We start from the raw sequence: 19278 nt of genomic DNA on the forward strand, positions 1-19278 counted from the left end.
TAAGTATCAGTATCCTTGTAATGCAGACGGGAGGTTTGCCTACAGCCTCCTACTATTTTCATGGCAGAGTTCAGATCGGAATTAGGGACTTCCTGATTTGTAGCTCAATATCTTCAGCACTATTTGATACCAGGACTCAACACAAGTGCAAACTTAAAAAAAATAAAGATGAAAAGCAGCATATTCAATTAAAACAACAGCCCTTTTCTACATGCAAGCTATTTCTACTTATTTTCAAAATCAGAATGTAATTACTACTTACTTTCATCTTCTGTATTTTCTGAGGCTATTTCCCTGCCTTCTTCTTCCTCCTCCTCCTCTTGCTCTTTCTGTGGCACTTCTTCTTGATGACTGGAGGCACTGACTGAAAAGGTCTGGCAGCAGTGGTTAAACCCACTATCCCGAGGCAAAGTATAACTGCGGGGTTTCCCCCCATTCCCATTTAGCACCTGCAGTCTCTCACCCTCTACTAAAGGAAAAGGGCCATAGTGATCCTGTAGGTGGCATTTCTGAGTTGGAAGAGTTGATTGCCGCCTGTGTTCTGGAGAGACAACAGTCATGTCAGAGAAAACTGAATCTTCAAGGGGAAGAGTCTGAAGGTAGTGTAGCCCTGAGCTTGTCAGTGGTGTTTCTATTAAATCCTGCCAAGAACGTCTCTGGCTGGCTGTTTTGCGGATAGGCGATTCAGTAGCACTCCCAACGGTTTCCTGTCGGAACTCCTCATGTGACGACTGTGACTGGGATGTTTCAGTGGATGACAACCGGCTATGCTTTGGTTCAACAAAAGGACTTGCGCAGCTCATCTGGAATATGAACATAAATTCTAATTCTGTAATAATAAAGTGTATGCCCACACACACAAAATGCCTTTATATATATTGTATATATAGGTATATATATATATATTCAGAATTTATAGAAGTAAACAACTTTTGTTGTTTTTTAAAGAGCAGTTTGTCAGGCTTCTACTATAGTCTCTTTAAATTTCAAAAGGACTGCAGAAGACAACTTGAGGATCAGCTGTGCCAGAGGGAGCAGACTGTTCCCACTAACCTGGCTTGGTCTGGCTTCTCATACAGCCCAGTTTAAACCAGGATGCAGGAGAAGCCAATCCCAGAAGCTGCTGTGTTGCAGGGAACAATTTTTAGTTGTGGAACAGATCCTGGAGCCATCTTCTCCTGCATCACAGTTTAAACTGCACTGCAGGAGAAGCCATCCCAGCAAGATCTATGTGTGGCACGGAACAAGATCCTGGGTCTAGTTCTCCTGTAGCGCTGCTTAAATTGCAGTGCAGGAGAGGCCAAGGATCAGTCTGGCTTGTTTTTTTAACCATTATTTTTTGTCTCAGGTCTACTAGACCCCCCTCCCAAATTCAGGATTAATGAAAAATCCTGGACATGAATACTATACCAGTATCAAGACCCAGGATTTTTCAGAAAAACTGAAATTTGGAGTTGGGGAGGTCTAACCAAAATTTCATACCCCTAGTGAAGAGAAGACTGGGCATCACAGAAAGGATGCATGCTTGATAGAAAGACTACATGATGAGGCAATAGTTTCTGTTGTGTAATGGCTCACAAATTAAGTATGTTCTGCATATTTTCCTTCATGGAGCCCTAAACGGTCTAGAAAGTTTGTAGCATGGACCATAATACTCAGGAGTTATAAGTCTTTATCCACTTCAATACAGATATTATCAAATCCTTCCTACTTATTTTTACCCTGAAATAATTAAGAAATAGTGGACCTATTATGACCCTGAACTTTTCTTACATCTACTTTTTGTCATAATGAATCTTGTAGGGAGCCAATATGGTGTAATAGTCAGCCATCAGAGTACCACACAGGGATCAAAATAACTTTAAACATGGCTCTCTTAACAAGATGGTAGGAAGAGCTGATAGCATATAATAGTCTTTATAGCATAAAATAGACTTTCCAGTATCAGTCCAAGGAACTGTTGACAGTGTAGAAAATTTAGTTAAAAATTGTACCTGTGGGGATGTTGTACAGCATAGTCTTGCTATTTAAAACAGATAAACACTGGCTCAGCAGAGAGGGAATAACTCTTTCTGAGTGATCTAAATGAATTATCTCTGTCTTCAGCTGCAAGACTGATGCTAGGCACTGAATTGTGCTGAAACAACACCCACACAAAGCTGGCTGCAGGAAAGGTCATTATGATCTTATAGCCAGTCTGCCTCTTACTGTTCTAAAAGAAGCACAATCCTTTTCGTCGAGGATCACCTGAGAGTAACTGGAGAAGCATGTTTATCACACCACGCAAATTGCTGTTTTCACCAAAAAGAAGATGGTTTCATGGGAAGCTTAATACATATTAGTTAATGAATGCCTATTTTATCTTGGGCCGGCTTCAATTTTAATTGCAATACGCAAATTAAAATTTGTTGTTTCTAGGTAATTCTAGTGAACACTACAGTATTAAAAATGTTTTTAATAAAGCAGCTTTTAAATATTTGATAGGAAAGGATATCCTTTAAATTTAATAGGAATACAAAACCATTTCTTCTTATATAAGATCAAGTGAAAATATAGTGCATAAATTTCAATTTGTGCAGAACCAATACAAACATGACTCTTCTATATCAAGCATCTATAGAGGATTCTTTGGGCATAATCCATCAAAAAGTGCCCCTATGCAAACTTCACTGAAATGAATGTCAGCTGTACAGCCATCACTTCTAAAAGAACTTAACCTGGAGAGGTTTGAGCAAACAACTACAGAACACTTACCGAAGGAGGTCGTGGATATGTGTCATATGGTGGAGGTGGACTGTCTTGTTTGGGTGTTGATGGGGTGTCTGCTTCTTCTTTATCACTCTCACTCCAGTAATCTAAACAATACATGATTGCCAGATTTTATTTTCAAAAATCAAACATCCCTACTAATTCACAGGCACATTCCTACTAATTCACAGGTACAGAAAAGCAGGCAGAAAAGCAGGTAAAAAATGCCAATACCCCTGAATACGGAAACATTTTCTAAACAGTATCAGTTTATTATAGTACCCGTATCTTTTAAATTACATTGACATAATGAGACTTAAACATACTTAGATTTTGTTGGACTGTTCTCTTAGATATTATTGGTTACTAATTCAAAGACTATGATGATAACCAATCGAGTCCGACTCTTGGCTCAACTGTCGCCAAGCACAATAGTATATGATAAACCTATCTATGAAAAGTGTGGAAATCAGTTTTCTACAACATTGTTTCAAAAGTTAATTACAACAACCCAACAAAGAGAAGTGGAAAGTCTGTGTTATTATTGATTTCAAATTGTTGTTGTTAGCTGCAAAGTCATGTCTGACCTATCGCAACCCCATGGACAATGATCCTCCAGGCCTTCCTGTCCTTCACCATTCCCCAGAGTCCATTTCCAGGGAATGGTAGAATTCAAATACCCAGTAACATAGGCAGTATTCTATGGAGTGTCAGAGTACAGTGTTACGGAACTTCATTTTCTATAAAAGCTTATATAAACTTATATACTTATCTAATTAAAGTATTGTATCAATGATTAAAATCTAGTTCCTAAAATATCAGTCATATATAAAACCGCTAGAGGTCATTCTGTCTTTGCTTTTGTAGGTAACTTATATGTTAGGATATTTTAGATGTTTTACACCATAGGCCTTGGCCCTATTTTTTCTCTGTTGTGACTGGTGCAGCTCTTTATTTTCTTGTTCCTTCTTATAGATGCCACCTATGAACCTTGTGAAGGCAATGCTAAGGACCTACACAGCTGAGGGTCTGTCAGGCCAGAAAACATGGATGCTTACATTGAGAAAGGCAAAGTGAATGCTGCTGTCAACAGAAGGAATTCAACCCTATTTAAGTAAATAAAACTCCTTTGCTACTTCAAGGAAGAGCCAAGGAAAACAACAGGTTTCCATATGCATCATTGTATGACACATGAAGAGTACTTTGTAAATGTTCTAAAATGTTTTATGTAAACCGCCCAGAGCCGTAGGGAAGGGCGGTATAAAAATCTAAATAAATAAATTTTAATGATTACGTGAGTTATGAAAGTTGCTATGAAATAGAGTTTGTAATAGTTGTTATAAAATTAGTATACAGATACAAGGATAAAAGAAATTACAAAAATACCTATTTTTGAATCATTATAAATGATCAAAATTATGGGAAATGTGGGATGCTGGATAAAGTATATTTCACTGCCTCACCTTCTACTCAGAGAAATCCCCAGCAACCAAACCCCACCCCACTTGGAATTCTGTTGTGATAGCCACACCTGGTGGGACCCTTCTCCTTTTTCCTCAGCCTCATCCTATGCAGCAGGCAGAAAAGGAGGTCATTTAGATGAGAGCTCTCCAGCAGAGCTTGCACTCAATAGCTCAAGGGAGGCTTGAGAGATGTTGATGGAGGCATCTGGGGATCATGTCACCAGGTAGCCCTGGCCAGAGTAGGAGTGGGGCACATTGAGTAGGAGTGGGGCACATCAATTACCAAAGATGCAGGGGTCTCACTGAGAAAGAGGAGGACTTTGCCCTATGGATAATGCCAATTAACAGGATGATCTGCATTAATCAAGCTCCAGTTTTTACTACATTTAGTTTCTGCATAAATTTACAACATACTTTAAATCCATTTTCAATAAGAACTTAGTTTCTGGTAACTCTTGCTTCTGTGTAGTCTTTGGCTTATTAGAACTGAAAAGCTTTCATTCCATTTCTGTACAAGTTGGAAAAAATATTACTATTTTCCTTTGAAATGTTAGAATTACTGTTAGGAGATGGGAGTGCCTAGCATTTGCTTAGCATAAATGTCAAAGTTGCTTTACACATGTGCCATGATTATATCTTTTTAGGAGCTACTGCATCAATATATTGTGATTGAACGGTACGCTGCATGAGATCCATATTTACGATTTGTATTGTATATTACAGAGGAAAGTAAGAAATGTGTTATATAAGATTGCAAGGCTATGCACATGGGGGTGTTGGGGGTTTACCCCCCCCCCAATTAAATAAATAAAAGAAATAATACAAAAAACTACTAATTGAATCAATGAAAACCTATTAACAATGAGATAGAAATATTATAGAAAAGAGTTTTAAAAATTAAGAAAAAGTGAGAAAGAACGAATTAAAAAGTTTCATGAAAGATCTGGAATATATTTTCAACCCCTTCCCTTAAAAATCCTTTGAATGGGCCTGTAATGTTGATATTTCTCTATCATTCCACCTTTCATTTGATACCAATTGTCATGGATTCTAGCATAAGCAATTATAATAACACACTGAATAATTTAAAAGGCCACCTCTAAATTAATTATCATGAAACAGTACAAATTACTCTGATATCTCCTGATAAAATTTAGTGAACATACTTCTATCCACTAGAAAATTTCAAATATTTTACTTATCATTCCTTTCTTATTGTGAAGTCACATATACACTGAATTTCTTATGTTTGTATGCCTTATAATAAATAATTACAACTACAGGTACATCTGAAGAAATGCACTGAAATAATGACAAAGGTGTTTGGTAATGCATAGAACACAGGGAATGGGTTAGTTTAAGGGAAAAGTAAAAAATAAAGTAATAATACTATACCTTGTTCTTGTTTGATCCTTTCTCTTTCTGCATAACCAGCAGCTAGCATATTAATTCTGTTTAACCACCTGAAATAATATTTTTTAAATATGAAATATACTTTAGCAATTTATGGGTCCTTATAGTTTTCTGTGGTGACCTGAAGACATTATATATGTAGTATTATAAATAAAGGGGGAGGAAAACTACTTAGGTAATGTTAAACCTCCTCCCACATACACACACCTGTATTACTCCAATATGGGCCAGACTGGTTTGCATACAAAGTGCTTTCCTAACATTTCTGAACACAGGAATAGTGCATCACATACACAGATATGTTTTGTTGTTACACTGTGGTAAATATGCATAGTGGGGGCAGGGCAGACACATTTTCTATGCATGCATTGCTTATATATGTCACATGTGTATTATTCCAACATGTACTGTACAGGGAAAAGATTGTACTTTGTAGTTTTATTCATCAGGACAGTTTTCTAGAATTCTCTTGTAAAAATATTTTGACATGAAGGGTGCTAAAGTCATAATAGAATATTTTAAGATATTAAAGGCTTTATTGAATCTACTGCCCACATATCTGTGACAATAACTGAGCTATTCCTGTTTTTCCAGTTTCCCAAGAACAAGTCCTATCTAACAAACATTGAGCCAATATATTTCAAAACCTTATTTTTCATGCTGCAGACCAATTAATTCATTATACAATATGCCATTTTTAGACAAGGTATCATTTATTGTAGAAAGAGACAGGAGAAATCTGTGTATAGAAAGGAGGTAAATGGAAATTCATTCTTAGATAAAAGGGTCTAATCTTTGTAAGCAGTGTGAATTAGAGCTATTCTTTTTTATTACTACATTGTCATTGTGAGAGATCAAATTTCTGCAGGAATGGATTTTTCTTCTAACCGATGATGTGGTAACTCACATTAATAATATTCATTATCCAAAAATACATACTAAATCAGATCCTCCATTCTGTAGACTTCTGCTACCTTGGTAAAGTTTGGACTATTTTCTTAATGTAAATGAACCACCAGAATTACAGAACTGATATTTGCCAAGCTACCTAAGGAGAAATGCATGATTTTGCCACAATAATGCATGCACACACACAACATTAACAATGCTGGGGGGGAGGGGGATCATTGCAGTCTCCTCTGAATGCTGAAATCACATATGCGATCTATTAACTACCTACTACGGCAACGGTATAGCTGCAGCACTATTATTTTTAATCTGACTAGCTATAACTTCAGAAGTAGAAGTAAATATCAAAGGAGACAAAACAGAAAAAAATTCCAGTGTTTATAGCGGCCAACAATGATTAATTTGTGCACAATTAATTTTTGTGATTCTAATATTTAGACAGAAAGGCAATAACTATACCACTATTATGATAAAATATTATCATTAGGAATTATACAAAAAACCCCTCTAAAATTGACAATATGTAAACTTCCAACAATAAATAATAAGATGGACAAAAAAACCAGTGAGATCATAAAATCAACTATTTTTTTTTTGGTGACAATACTGCTGCCATTTACTATTCCAGTCAGTCCTGTCAACATCTTCATTTACTGCAGTCTATGAACTTAGACTAGGGTAACTCTGCATAGGATTGTACTACCTGTTCAATCCATACAATTACTACCACCTTAATGGGACAGACTGGTGCTCAAGCCTGCCTGCAAACTTGATTTGAAATATTTTCTCCCTCAACTGAGAAATACTGGGGCTTGATGTTATTTCTATTTGAGATGTTCTAATTTATAAGTATTTTACATGTTTCATAGCTAGGCATGGAAAACAGGTGCTGCAATAGAGTTCTGGCTCAAATTCAGTTCAGAGTCCTATCTCATCCTCCATTACTATTTTCATAGTACAAAGTACAGTTATGCCGTTTTCCATATTAGCGTTCAAAAACGCAAGAATAAAAGAAGGAACTGTCTCCACCAAATGAAATTTAATTCCTTTCTAAACTTCAGAGGTAGCACAGAGGGATGAGTTTAAATTAACATTTTCCATGGTAATTCACAGTAATGACTTAATTACCCTTTAAGAAAACATTAATTCAAAATGCATGTAGGTTGTATTTCAATAAGGCTTATTTTATTGCTATATCATCTTGCAAGTTGAAAGGTATTTTTTTTTAAAAGTAGACTATGACAATTGCATGGGATATGTGTATATTGGAGGACAGTATGTTGACAGGTTGTTCTGACTGCACTAGAACATATTGTACTATCCTGTCTATACAAGCTCTTAGAGTTCTGATATATAACATATTGTCAATTCAAGGCAATGTTCTGTACACCCATCTTCATTTTTAACATTATTAACTTGCAGAATCTTCTAGTACTGAAGACAGTAGGACAGTTACTGCAGAGGAATGGGAAGGCGACGGTAAGCCGCTTTGAGTAGGGAAAAGTGGCATATAAGTACCAACTCTTCTTCTTCTTCTTCTTCTCCTTCTTCTTCTAGATGCTTCTAAATTTCTCCCAGATTTTAGTGTTCTAACTTATCAGAATATTTTTCCACAGTAGGACTGGTGTGATTAGGATCTGCAATTCCTTGATGATACATGTTTTCAGAAACTGCATTGTATGTATAATAACAACTAGGAGAGAAGCCTGTTTTGAAAATGTAGTTTGCCCTGGCGGGACAGTGGAGCATGGGTGAGCTGGCCATCATTCTCCTGCTGATGGACCCCCTGCCCCAAGTTCCAAGGATCACTTTCTGGTTCGTCAGCCACGGAGGAGGATGGGGGTGGGCAAGAGGCTCTGGTTGGCCCTCAGGGCCACTGAGGGCAACTCAGTAGGAAAATGCCACGCCCAAAGGGCCACTCAGAGCGATGGCATGTCATCAGAAGGACCCAACACATTTTATTAGGTATGATAATAATAATACAATAACATTTCATATTTTGCCAGCCGTCCCATATTGCTCAGGGTGAGTAAAACTCTGTAAAACATGTAACCAATAACTGACTCAAGGCAACACAGGCAAAACACCCCCTTTTTTATTTTTTATGCTTCTAGTGGCTGCAGCCAGAACTGCATTTAAAAAATAAAAAGAAACATGTTAGCCTGGACACAGGATGACACAGGCTTCAAGAGCCCTCCTTCAAGGGACTTCCTTAAGCTGCATCAGGGCAGAGTGCAACCTTCACCCTACCCTTGTTACAACACTGGTCCCTGGGATGCCACACTACCAATACGTGAAGGAGAAGGGAGATTTTGTAGAAAGATCTCTAGTGTACTCTCCCTAATGGTGTTACCAATTAAGATGGAAAGAATTCTGATTATGGTGCTGGTAAAACAATCTAAATTTCACTTATATTTAGGTTAAATTAGTAATCGGCTATTGGAAGCCTACATCTTGAACTTCAACAATATTAATTTAAACTAATGTTGCAACATTATAAGTGTATTTATTTATTGCATTTGTATACTGCCTTCCCCTGAAGCTTAGGGCAGTTCACATGGAACATAAAGAACAATACATTGAACTTGGTTTTGTGTCAAGTAATATAAAGCAATAGTAATAACAGCAATAACAGAGAATAACTATTTAACAGAACAAGAATCAAACAAGTTCATGGTTCAGTTCAGGCAAATGGATTCCTAGGAGGGAGGTTCAAGGGCCCAGTGGTGTTACTGGTTCCGGTTGACCTAAACCGAATGTCTGGTGGAAGAGCTCCCTTTTGCAGGCCCTGTGAAACTGTTTTAGTTCTACTTGGGCCCTGATTTCCTCTGGGAGCTCATTCCACCAAGTGGGGGGGGGGCAGGACAGAGAAAGCTCTGGCCCTGGTTGAGGTCAAGCGAGCTTCTTTTGGGCCAGGGATCACTAGCAAGTTGGAGGTGGCAGACCGCAAAGCTCTTTGACGGGTGTAGACAGAAATGCGGTCCCTGGGGTACACTGGGCCCTGACTGCATATGGCCATGAAGGTGATTACCAGAACCTTTAGCCTGATCCGGAACTGGACTGGTAGCCATTGTAGTTGTTGGAGGATGGGCCAGATGTGGGACCTCCATGATGTTTCTGTGAGGTGTTTTGGATCAGCTGTAGTTTCCAAATCAAGGCTAAGTGCAGGCCTGTGTACTGCGAGTTGCAGAAGTCCAGTCTAGAGATGACCATTGCATGGATCACTGTGGCTAGGTGTTCTGGGGCCAAGTAGGGCTTGGCAAAGGTGGGAGAATGCCAGCCACACTACTCTCATGACCTGAGCTTCCATTGAGAGGGAAGCATTCAGGATCACACCCAGGTTCCTGACAGAGTGAGTCACTGATAGCTGCACACCATCCTGGGTGGGCACACACACTTCCTCACATGGCCCCTTCCTACCTAGCCATAGTTAAGTCCCCGTCAGTCTTCTGCTAAGCAGGTAAACTGTGTGATAAGGAACAATTTTGTTAGCCTTTCCTTTCTGTTTTTAAAAGAGATGAAGATACAGTAGGCTCTGAACTCAGTACAAAATTGGCAGAAGAACAATCCTTTTACAGCCACAAACTACATTCTCTCCCCACTGTCCTCACTCATTCACACAAACATATATACAGAACCAGCTATTATGCTTGCAAAATACATGATCAGAATTTATGTATTTTTATATTTTATATGCTTTTCATGTGAGACAAACTGTGATGAAATGGAACAAATATCTATTATATTTTCTTTGGCTTCTGAGTCATCCTTTAACTGAGTTTTATATTCAAGGATGATAGTTTACACAGATTAAATTTCACTACCTGTTCATGTCATCTAGATGTTCAGCAGCAAAATAAAAGCTTTTGATTTTAGGATGACAAGCCTTGAATGCACTGCAGAAGAAAAACAGCACAAAACCAAGTTAATATTAAAGCATACATTTTTATATTAAAGTCATCATTTTATTTTATGTTCTTATTCAATCATTATTGACAAAAGTCTAAAGGCAAGAATATTTGTATTTTAATAATCATTTAGAATATAATCAAAATATAGTTTTCAAAGGTACACTAATAACATTAACCATATCTTAATAAACAACAGTTATAATACTTCTTGAACCCAGAGACAGTTCAAATCATAGCTTGATTCACTGAATATTTGCTCTAAGAACATAGTAGTTTATACATCGGGGAAATTGTGTTTGGTAAGTAAAGGTGTCATAAAAGTTTCTGAACACAACACTATTGGTGTAAATTTGGTTTAGCAGAGAAGTCTCTATGAATTTTCATACCATTGTGCTTCAGGCATTACTTTCAGTTTAAAAACTAAATATAAGAAATAAAATGTGTTGACTGATGTTGAAAAGATTGAATTTACAGTCACAAAGTCAGTCACACTAATGGGCAATTGCACAGGTCCTTTCCATTTCAACCAAATACCAAAATAATTCTTCTCAACGCCTGAAGCATCAAATGTAGTCTATAGACCTTAGGCCATTACACTGGCAAATGACTCCATTAATTTAAGCAGACACTGAGCTCAGGATACTGGCTATATTATATCCTGTGAGACATCTGCCTGGATGCCCAACTGAAAATAGGGTTCTCCTAATTGGAATTCAAGGTTTGCAGAATATAATGTTATCTGATTAATAATGGGAAAGTATTCTCAACAGTAGAAGAATTTGTAAAGGAACAAGGAATAAGTAACAAGACTTTTTCAAACTGAGGAAGCATTTCAGTATTTATAATACCTTTGTTCTTAAACATTACTTCTATTATACTTACTATTTCTTTCGACATTCACTAGCTCTATCAATTTTAAATTCTGGTAGGCTGATGAATCCCTCTGCTTTTTCATCCTATGTAAATGAAAAGATGAAAGAAAAATTAACAAACAGAGCAACCAACTAAATCACTAGGGCACTGGATATGAGTCTTGTATTTATTATCTAATCAAAATATTAATAAGAATCCATGGATGCATATTACTGGAAGGCTGTTTCAAATATATACTGATGGAGTAAGTTTTCTCCACCAGGGAAACAGTAGCATCCTAGGACCATTTCAGGTAAGAAAATTGTAGGGGGAGAGGAAGGCATAAGCCTTTATCTAAGTCCCTTAATGCCATGCTTTTTGTCAAAAATCAGATTTGTGCACATCTGTAAATAAAGTTTTGAGTACACCTGTTTACTGGCTACAAGGAGAACACAAAGGCATTTTTAACGGATGAATGAGTCTTCAAAGAAGTTATTTTGGAGATTCAGCATTACATTTGGTAATACTATTCCAGCTGATTACCTCCAACCAGACGAAGCTATTTCCACAAATAGACAATGATCACTGTATCTTTTACTGCTAATGTGAATGCAGCCTTAGGAGTGCAGACTTCTAATCTGGCATGCCGGGTTCAATTCTGCACTCCCTCACATGCAGCCAGCTGGGTGACCTTGGGCTCAACACGGAACTGATGAAGCTGTTCTGATTGAGCAGTGATATCAGGGCTCTCTCAGCCTCACCCACCTCACAGGGTGACTGTTGTGGGAAGAAGGGGAAGGTGAATGTAAGCTGCTTTGAGACTCCTTCAGGTAGAGAAAAGTGGCATATAAGAACCAACTCTTCTTCATTTTAGCCAAGAAAAAAGAAGAGAGAAGTTGGCTTGTCAACATTCATCCCAGAAGATGAGCTGATAACTAGCCATTATTGTTTCATAATACGCAATGTTGAAGCTTAAAGAATATAACTTTAATGCAGCCGCGGTGGCAGCGGCCCTCCCCTTTCTCTCCGGCGCAGCATCTGGTTGTGTTCTGGCCGGGTGGCAGGCTTTGCTTTCTTCCGTGTTTCCCTAACGTGGGTTTTTCGGTGGCCTGCATCGAACCTGCGCTTGGCCTCTGCCGGCGGCGTGCATTATTGGGGATTTCTGCTGTCATCATTCCAGCTCTGAGGCGGACCTTCCCCTCCATGCATAATGGGTCAAAGAGTCCCTCATCAAACACTTCCAATTAATTTAGCAGTCATGTGATAAGAGGACAGGTCACCTTATGGACTGTAAACTGGTTAAACACCAGGAAGCAGAAAGAAAATAGGAAGGTCTTGTAGTGGAGAAAAATAGGAATTCCAAAGGGATTAGTGTTGGGGCTGGAATTGTTTTATTTATCCTAAAGGACTATTGTAGAACTGGGTGGGGGAGTGCAGAAGGGGGACAACTGAAATAACGGGTTGGAGCATTTTCTATATGAAGAAAGGAAAGAACTCAGTGTACAAAATAGATAACTAATGGAGTCAAAACAAAGCTTATGTATAGTAGACTCTCACCATTTTTCAATACATGATTTCACATATTCATGGTCTGATCATGTGATACAATCTCCAGTCTGTTTTTACTCCTACTGCATCATCATAACCTTTACATTAAATTTTACTACTGGGAAGAGATCCATAATTCCCAGTATTCACAAATCTTTCTATTGACAGTGATCTTGGGAATGGATCCCCAGCAAATAGCAAGAATCCATCATATGGGAAACGTGGATAGAAAGAATTTTTTCTTCATAATTTTAAATTTCATGGACACCCATTTATTGAAATATTTGCAGCCTACCCTTCTTCTTGGCTCAATACAACCAAATGCCAGTAGAAGTCCTGCATCACTTCCACAATTAAATTATGAAATTAACTGCCAGATAATATGGTCATGGCCACTAGTTTACTTCAATTTCCAAGGGTAGGTCCATCAGTTACTGGGGTGTAGTGGTTAAATTATTGAACTAGCATCTGGAAGACTCAGGTTCAAATCCCCAATCTGCCATGGATGCTTGTTGAGTGAGTTTAGACCAATCCTCTTCTCTCTGTCTCAGCCTAAATTCCCTCATAATTTAACAAATGGTTGTAAACCTCTTGAGATACCCACTTGGGAGAAAAACAGGGCAGAAATGAAGTAAGTACATACATGGCAATCAGCCATGATGACTACAATAATAATAATTCAGTAACCCACTAAATGCCAGTTTTAGGAGCAGCAAAAGGGGTTTTTCTTTGGCCTCCTTACTCTCCTTGTAGACCTTCCAAAGGCATGTATATAATTCTTGTATAAACAGGATGGTGTAGTAGATGCTCTTATGCTCTCTGCAACGAGAGCAACAAATATGTAAGTTTCTTACCTCTTCATTGATATACCAGTACAGAGAAGTGTCCTTCAGAACAAACCAATATTTTTTCCATTTTTGTGAGAAATAACTTTTGGCATCCTTCTTTTTCCAAAGCCAGCCTTCACAATCTCCACGACCAAGATCTTTACAAGAAATTCGTCTTTTACTCTTACTTTGAGCAGTGGCTGGGAACAACAACAAAATCCAAATTAATTGCATAATCCTTCTGAAAACCACTGCCTAGCCTAAAATGTAATGGGGGTAGACTTCTGTGTTGTTCCGCATAATGTAGAGATTGAGGCAGTTTTCTACTAGATGACAAACATAGCAAAGGTCTTAAAATTCAAGCTGAAGGGCTTAAAACTCCCACAGATTTCACTACGTCTGTCATTTGGTAGTAAACATGAATATTCCAAAATGAATCGAAACGTCAATATTGTATTAACTGTTTTCTCAGTTTGCCTTTATCTCTTTCAGGGAATATGAAGAATTTGGAAGTTAAAGACATCAAGCACTGAGAAATCTATGAATACAAGGTTGAAGGCTAAATTTATTTTAGAATGTCCATGTTTAAAATCTATGCAAATAAAATGTTTAAACAGTATAATAATTAAATACAAATTTCCAAAAACCTATAATAAGCTATTTACCTTTGTTCTTCTTTTTTGACTTGTGCTGTAGAGAGGATTGCTGAAATGTCTAAGAAAGAATCCAACAAACAAAATGTCACTTTATTAGTGTATGCCAATAACAATGAAGTAGTTAATATATAACAATTAAGAAGTACAGACATTTTGCACAATTTATTCAAAGTTCTCCTGCACACGTTAACAGTAATAAATGGGATGAACAGAGCTGTTGACTGGTATTCTGGACTGTACCCAGTGTCCATTATCCAGAGAATAATATGCCTCTGTAGTATGTTTTTATTACTTAGCTTCCCATATAGTCTCAAAGCTATTTGCCACAGTCTGGGTGAGCTTTCTAGCAATTTAAGGCATATTGTAGTAAATTTTTAAAAAAAGGAAATAGAAAAAAAATGACTGGCAAGAAACCACTTTTAGCTTTGTTTTTTCAATATAATGACTGCAGTTATTGTTTTCCTTTTCAGGTATGCTGCTTTTTTACTGTTTAAATATATTAATAATTAAAATGGTCATAGGCCAGCAAAGTAAAATAAATAAAATAAATGCACATATGGATAGTCAGCAATTATAAAATAATAAATTATGAATTAAAACATCAAAATTATCTTTAATCCGCTCCTGGGGAGCGGATTAAATAAAGCAATAAGGGCTGTCGGGGAGGAGTTAGGGCGGGCCCCGTCCGGGATGAAAACTCGGAGGGGCCAATCTGGAGCCACGAAGCGGCTCCTGATTGGCCCCTCTGAGTGTCCATCCAGGGCCAGCAGCCAATGGGGAGGTGCACGAAGCGCGCCTCCCCATTGGCTGCTTCGCCCGGCTGGCGACTCAGTGCAGTCTCACAGACTGCAACGACGGTCCTCCAGCCAGCCTGCTCTTCCTTCTCCTGGCTGCTCTAGTGGTCGGGAGAAGCCGCATCCATCGACCCCCGTGAGTTGGGGCCCACTCCGCCTTCTCCTGCCCGCAGAAGCAGCCTCGCCGCATCTATGATGCGGCGAGGCTGCTCCTTCGGGCAGGAGAACTGACGTACATGCTCCAGCCTCAGGTGGGGGGCTTCCCGGCTTCTACCGGCCGCAGGAGCTGCCAGCAGAAGTCCCGGCCATGCTCCGGGGGGGTTGGGGCCCTCTCTGCCTTCTCGCGGCCGCAGGAATGGCCGGGAGAGGCAACAGCCGTCGTCCTCGGTGCGGGGAAACCACTTCGCCTTCACCCTGGCTGCCGCTGAGGTGGGTTTCGCTGACAGCTGCCTCTCCTTGCCACGCTCCGACGCCTTTCCCCGCGCCCCAGCCGCCTGGTGAGGAGTTCTGCCGCTCACCGACCCGCTTGCTCACTTCCAGGCCACCGCCTGCCCGGGTGCGCTCCGAGCGGTCTGTGCGTGGGCGGGACGCGACGGAGCCCGCTGCCCGGCCTGGGGCGCCTCCTCCGGTGCTGAGCGCCACTTTCGACCACCGCGGTGCGGCCCCTCTCATCCGGCCAGCCAACTCCACCCGACAGCCATGGACAGCTTGCCCGCGGCCACGCCCACCACCAGACTGCCCACTTTCCTGCCGTTGGGGACCTGCCACGGCAGCACCGCCTCCTCCAGCCTTGGCCAGTTACTTCAGGCCTCGGCCCCGGCCTGCGCAGCCGCCAGCAGACTGCGCCGCTACCTGCCGCCGCCAGCAACCCTGCCTCCACCGTTGCAGCCGCCCAACCCGGACGCGCCCGCCACACCTTGCCATGGTAAGCCTCCCCACCACACTGCGTGCCCCAGCTAGCGCTTGCTGTATTTCTCCCACAGTGGGCTTATTTTCTAGTTAAAATATGAAATGTTAGGTCGGCCATTGCAAGCATATTTTACAAGTGACACCACAAAAATCTCACAGTTAATAGTGTATGCTGAGAGACTTTGTCAGACAGTCTGACATATTCCAAACCTGGAGAACCTGGGATATTGATGGTGGATGAAATAGTCTGGGAATGAACTGCCTGATAGAAGTGGCAGCGGAGTAAAACATGCGTTGTACACTCAATTTATCTGATCCGGAAGAGGCACACTTTTCATGAATTGAATGCTTTTACTGTTTTAATTTTTGATATGCTTGCTATCAAGAGGTAGTGACATAAACAAAATCAAGCTTCCACAGAGTATGAGAAGCATTTGAGTTTCCACTTAAGTCACCAGGCACAAATCCAGATTCCAATCTGGAACTGAGCCAGGGAAAGAGGAAACGCAATGCAAATCTTATCAATTGTCCAAGCAAAACTTTGAACGGAACCAAAGGGAAAACTTGACAATAGCAAAACTTGGATGTCACAAAGTAGTTCCTGCCAGAGCTTGGAGCAGTAGAAGATATGCCCAGCTTTTCTTTTCTTTTTCTGCCACAAAATGAGAGCTAAGGAAAATCCACTGTAATTGCTAGGATTTTAATCCTTCCATAATTATTAATTTTGTTCACTATTAAAAGACTTTAATCCCATTGATGTATTGTGTTGACCTTCACTGCTCAGCAAATTAAAAAAATTGTACTGCTATACTTACATACTAGGGATGTACATTCAACAAATCTGAACTGGGGGGGGGGCAAAATACCTTATTGGTATTTTTCAGATATTAATTCAGCCATATTTTGACTATCCAAAATGACCAGTCCAAAATATTCTGAAAATATTTATGAAAATAACCACCAGCTAGCTGTAGTCAGAATGCATTTAAAGGACTCTCAGTTCCTTTAAATGCCTTTGTAGTGAACTCTCTGCTTGGAGAAGCCATTTAAAGTGACTATGCGCCTTTTAAATTCCCTTTTAGTTCACTCATGCCATACTCAACTTAAAGGCAGTTCCCCTAGTGTATTACAATACTTTTTGTTGCTGTACATAGTTTTTTACCCATGGAAATTGATAACAATATGGGGTGGTGGTGGTGGTGAATCTTTCGCTGGTTCAAAAGATTGTGCCTTCTGGTATTTTACCTGTTTTGCATCTCTTAATATTGGATAAAAACATGATCGTAATTATTTTTCTCCAATACTGAATCTATGGGAAGTTTCAAGATAGTTATAGATAAACTTTAGACTATAAACACAATTAATTTCCTCTATATAAAGGTACAGTATTAGTAATGTTACCTTAGTATAAAATAATTTTAGCAAGTAGTAACCTTCTCATTGAACATTATTCAGTACAATCCATAAAATACAGCATTATATTCATAGTTCTGAAATCCCTGGATTTTTTGAAGAGATACAACATTTCAAATATTGCTTTGTTTTGTATTATACACAAGGAGCATTTACAAATAAAATTCAATTTTTGTTCCTATATCATGGATTACTTTGATGACAGATGAATTTATTTTGTATTACACGAGGTGACAATATATCCTATGAGTAAGATGAAGATTCCCACAGCTGTATACAAATTAATGTATCATGAGGATGCAAGAAAAAACATTTCTAAGGTCTAGGGATTTCATTTATTAACAGACACTGTGAACAAGTCTAGCATAAAATTTTATTAGATTCACAGTCTCTATTAGATCTACCCAGCAGTACCAAAGGAAGTCATGCAATGAGTTTATTAAAATAAAAGCATGTCATTTGTTTCTATATGAGCTCAGTGCTGAACCATCTGCTTTACAAGTATTTCACTACCTCAAAATCTGGGACACAGCCAGAAACTCAAGCACCTACAAATACTGGCTTCCTTAACTGTCCATTTGTTACGTTACTGAAAAAATGATTTATGCTCATTTTGAGCACTCTGCTGAAGAATTTATTAGCATCCTGACACTTTAAAGAATTTTAATGGTTTAGACTTTTAGTGCTCTTACAATTTTAGTAGCATACTGTTTCATGTTCACAATGAAAAAATTTAGCATTCTTACAGTATTGAATTAAATCTATCACATAGCACGCATGTCAAGGACTTCTTAAATCAATGGTCCCAAGACCATTTTTTGGGTGAGGGATGGTTTAGAAATATTAAAAACAAATAATTTATACATATAGCTTGTGGTGGAATTTACGGGAACTTTACGGGAACATTATCTATAGCTTCTAACTTTTACTACATTTTTTCCAGTTCCATTTTAATGTAATTGAATGAGTTGAATATGAAAGTATATATAATAGCAGTGGGAAGAGGAAGGGGAGTAATTGTCCAGTCTGTAAGGACATGGGGTTGAATGTGTGTGTTGTACGGGAGGTTGTGGTGGCGTGGTGGCAAGTGAGGGAATGGGTGTGGAGATATGGGTGTCAAGAACCTATGGTTTGGAATGTGGAAGAGGACTGACCTTTGGAAATTGTGGCATAGTGGTTACAGATGAGCTTTCCAGAGCCATGTCTTATGATATGTAAAGGAAAAATCAGACTGGACAGTCTTCTTAGGGGGAGATTACATGGCAACCAATTCCTCCCAATTTTGTGTCATTTCCCTTCTTGTGTGAATTAGGCCACAGACATTGAAATGTCCTCCTGCCCTAATAATGGGGTAGTCACAGTACACAGGTGTCCACCCTATTCCTTCTGTCCCATTTTTTCACTGTTGATAAAATGTTATGTGTTCACATGCTTCTTTCATCGTTGCTCCTTAGAAGAAGAACTGGATTTTTGTACCCTGTTGTTTACTACACAAAGCAGTCTCAAAGAGGTTTACAAACACCTTTTCCTTTCATCTCTCCACAACAGACAACCTGTAAGGCAGGGGTAGTCAACCTGTGGCTCTCCAGATATTCATGGACTACAATTCCCATGAACCCCTGCCAGCGATTTCTGGCAGGGGCTCATGGGAATTGTAGTCCATGAACATCTGGAGGGCCACAGGTTGACTACCCCTGCTGTAAGCGATGTGGGGCTGTGAGAGGTCTGAGAATGGGCCGCAGTGACACAGCAGGCCTCAGGTGTCTCAAAGCATTTTCCAATTGTCCTCCCTTCCTCTCCCCATAGCAGACTCCCCATGAGGGAGGTGGGGTAGA

The 19278-nt window shown here is 39.3% G+C and overlaps 2 protein-coding genes across 16 annotated transcripts in view; one reads left to right on the forward strand and one right to left on the reverse strand.

The window, feature by feature from the left end:
* SMPX (small muscle protein X-linked) overlaps positions 1–6071 on the forward strand; it is a 107591-nt gene extending 101520 nt beyond the window's left edge. The window contains exon 5 of one of the 2 annotated variants that reach the window (XM_077343061.1): positions 3724–6029. Coding sequence is in view for 1 of the 2 variants with exons in the window: in XM_077343066.1 (XP_077199181.1) it covers positions 3724–3825 (102 nt within the window). In the remaining variant the exon portion in view is untranslated. Of the gene's footprint in view, positions 1–3723 lie in introns of both variants that reach the window. The other variant, XM_077343066.1, reaches the window with a different exon arrangement.
* CNKSR2 (connector enhancer of kinase suppressor of Ras 2) overlaps positions 1–19278 on the reverse strand; it is a 222645-nt gene that overhangs the window by 51376 nt on the left and 151991 nt on the right. For all 14 annotated transcript variants that reach the window (XR_013232003.1, XR_013232005.1, XR_013232004.1 and 11 more), the window contains 7 exons: positions 14337–14385; positions 13699–13871; positions 11327–11400; positions 10358–10429; positions 5607–5674; positions 2755–2855; positions 263–803 (listed from right to left, as the gene is read on the reverse strand). Coding sequence is in view for 11 of the 14 variants with exons in the window: in XM_077343051.1 (XP_077199166.1) it covers positions 263–803; positions 2755–2855; positions 5607–5674; positions 10358–10429; positions 11327–11400; positions 13699–13871; positions 14337–14385 (1078 nt within the window). In the remaining 3 variants the exon portion in view is untranslated. The remainder of the gene's footprint in view (positions 1–262; positions 804–2754; positions 2856–5606; positions 5675–10357; positions 10430–11326; positions 11401–13698; positions 13872–14336; positions 14386–19278) is intronic.

The sequence above is a fragment of the Paroedura picta genome, chromosome 6 (genome assembly GCF_049243985.1).
Source record: "Paroedura picta isolate Pp20150507F chromosome 6, Ppicta_v3.0, whole genome shotgun sequence".
Lineage (NCBI taxonomy): Eukaryota > Metazoa > Chordata > Lepidosauria > Squamata > Gekkonidae > Paroedura > Paroedura picta.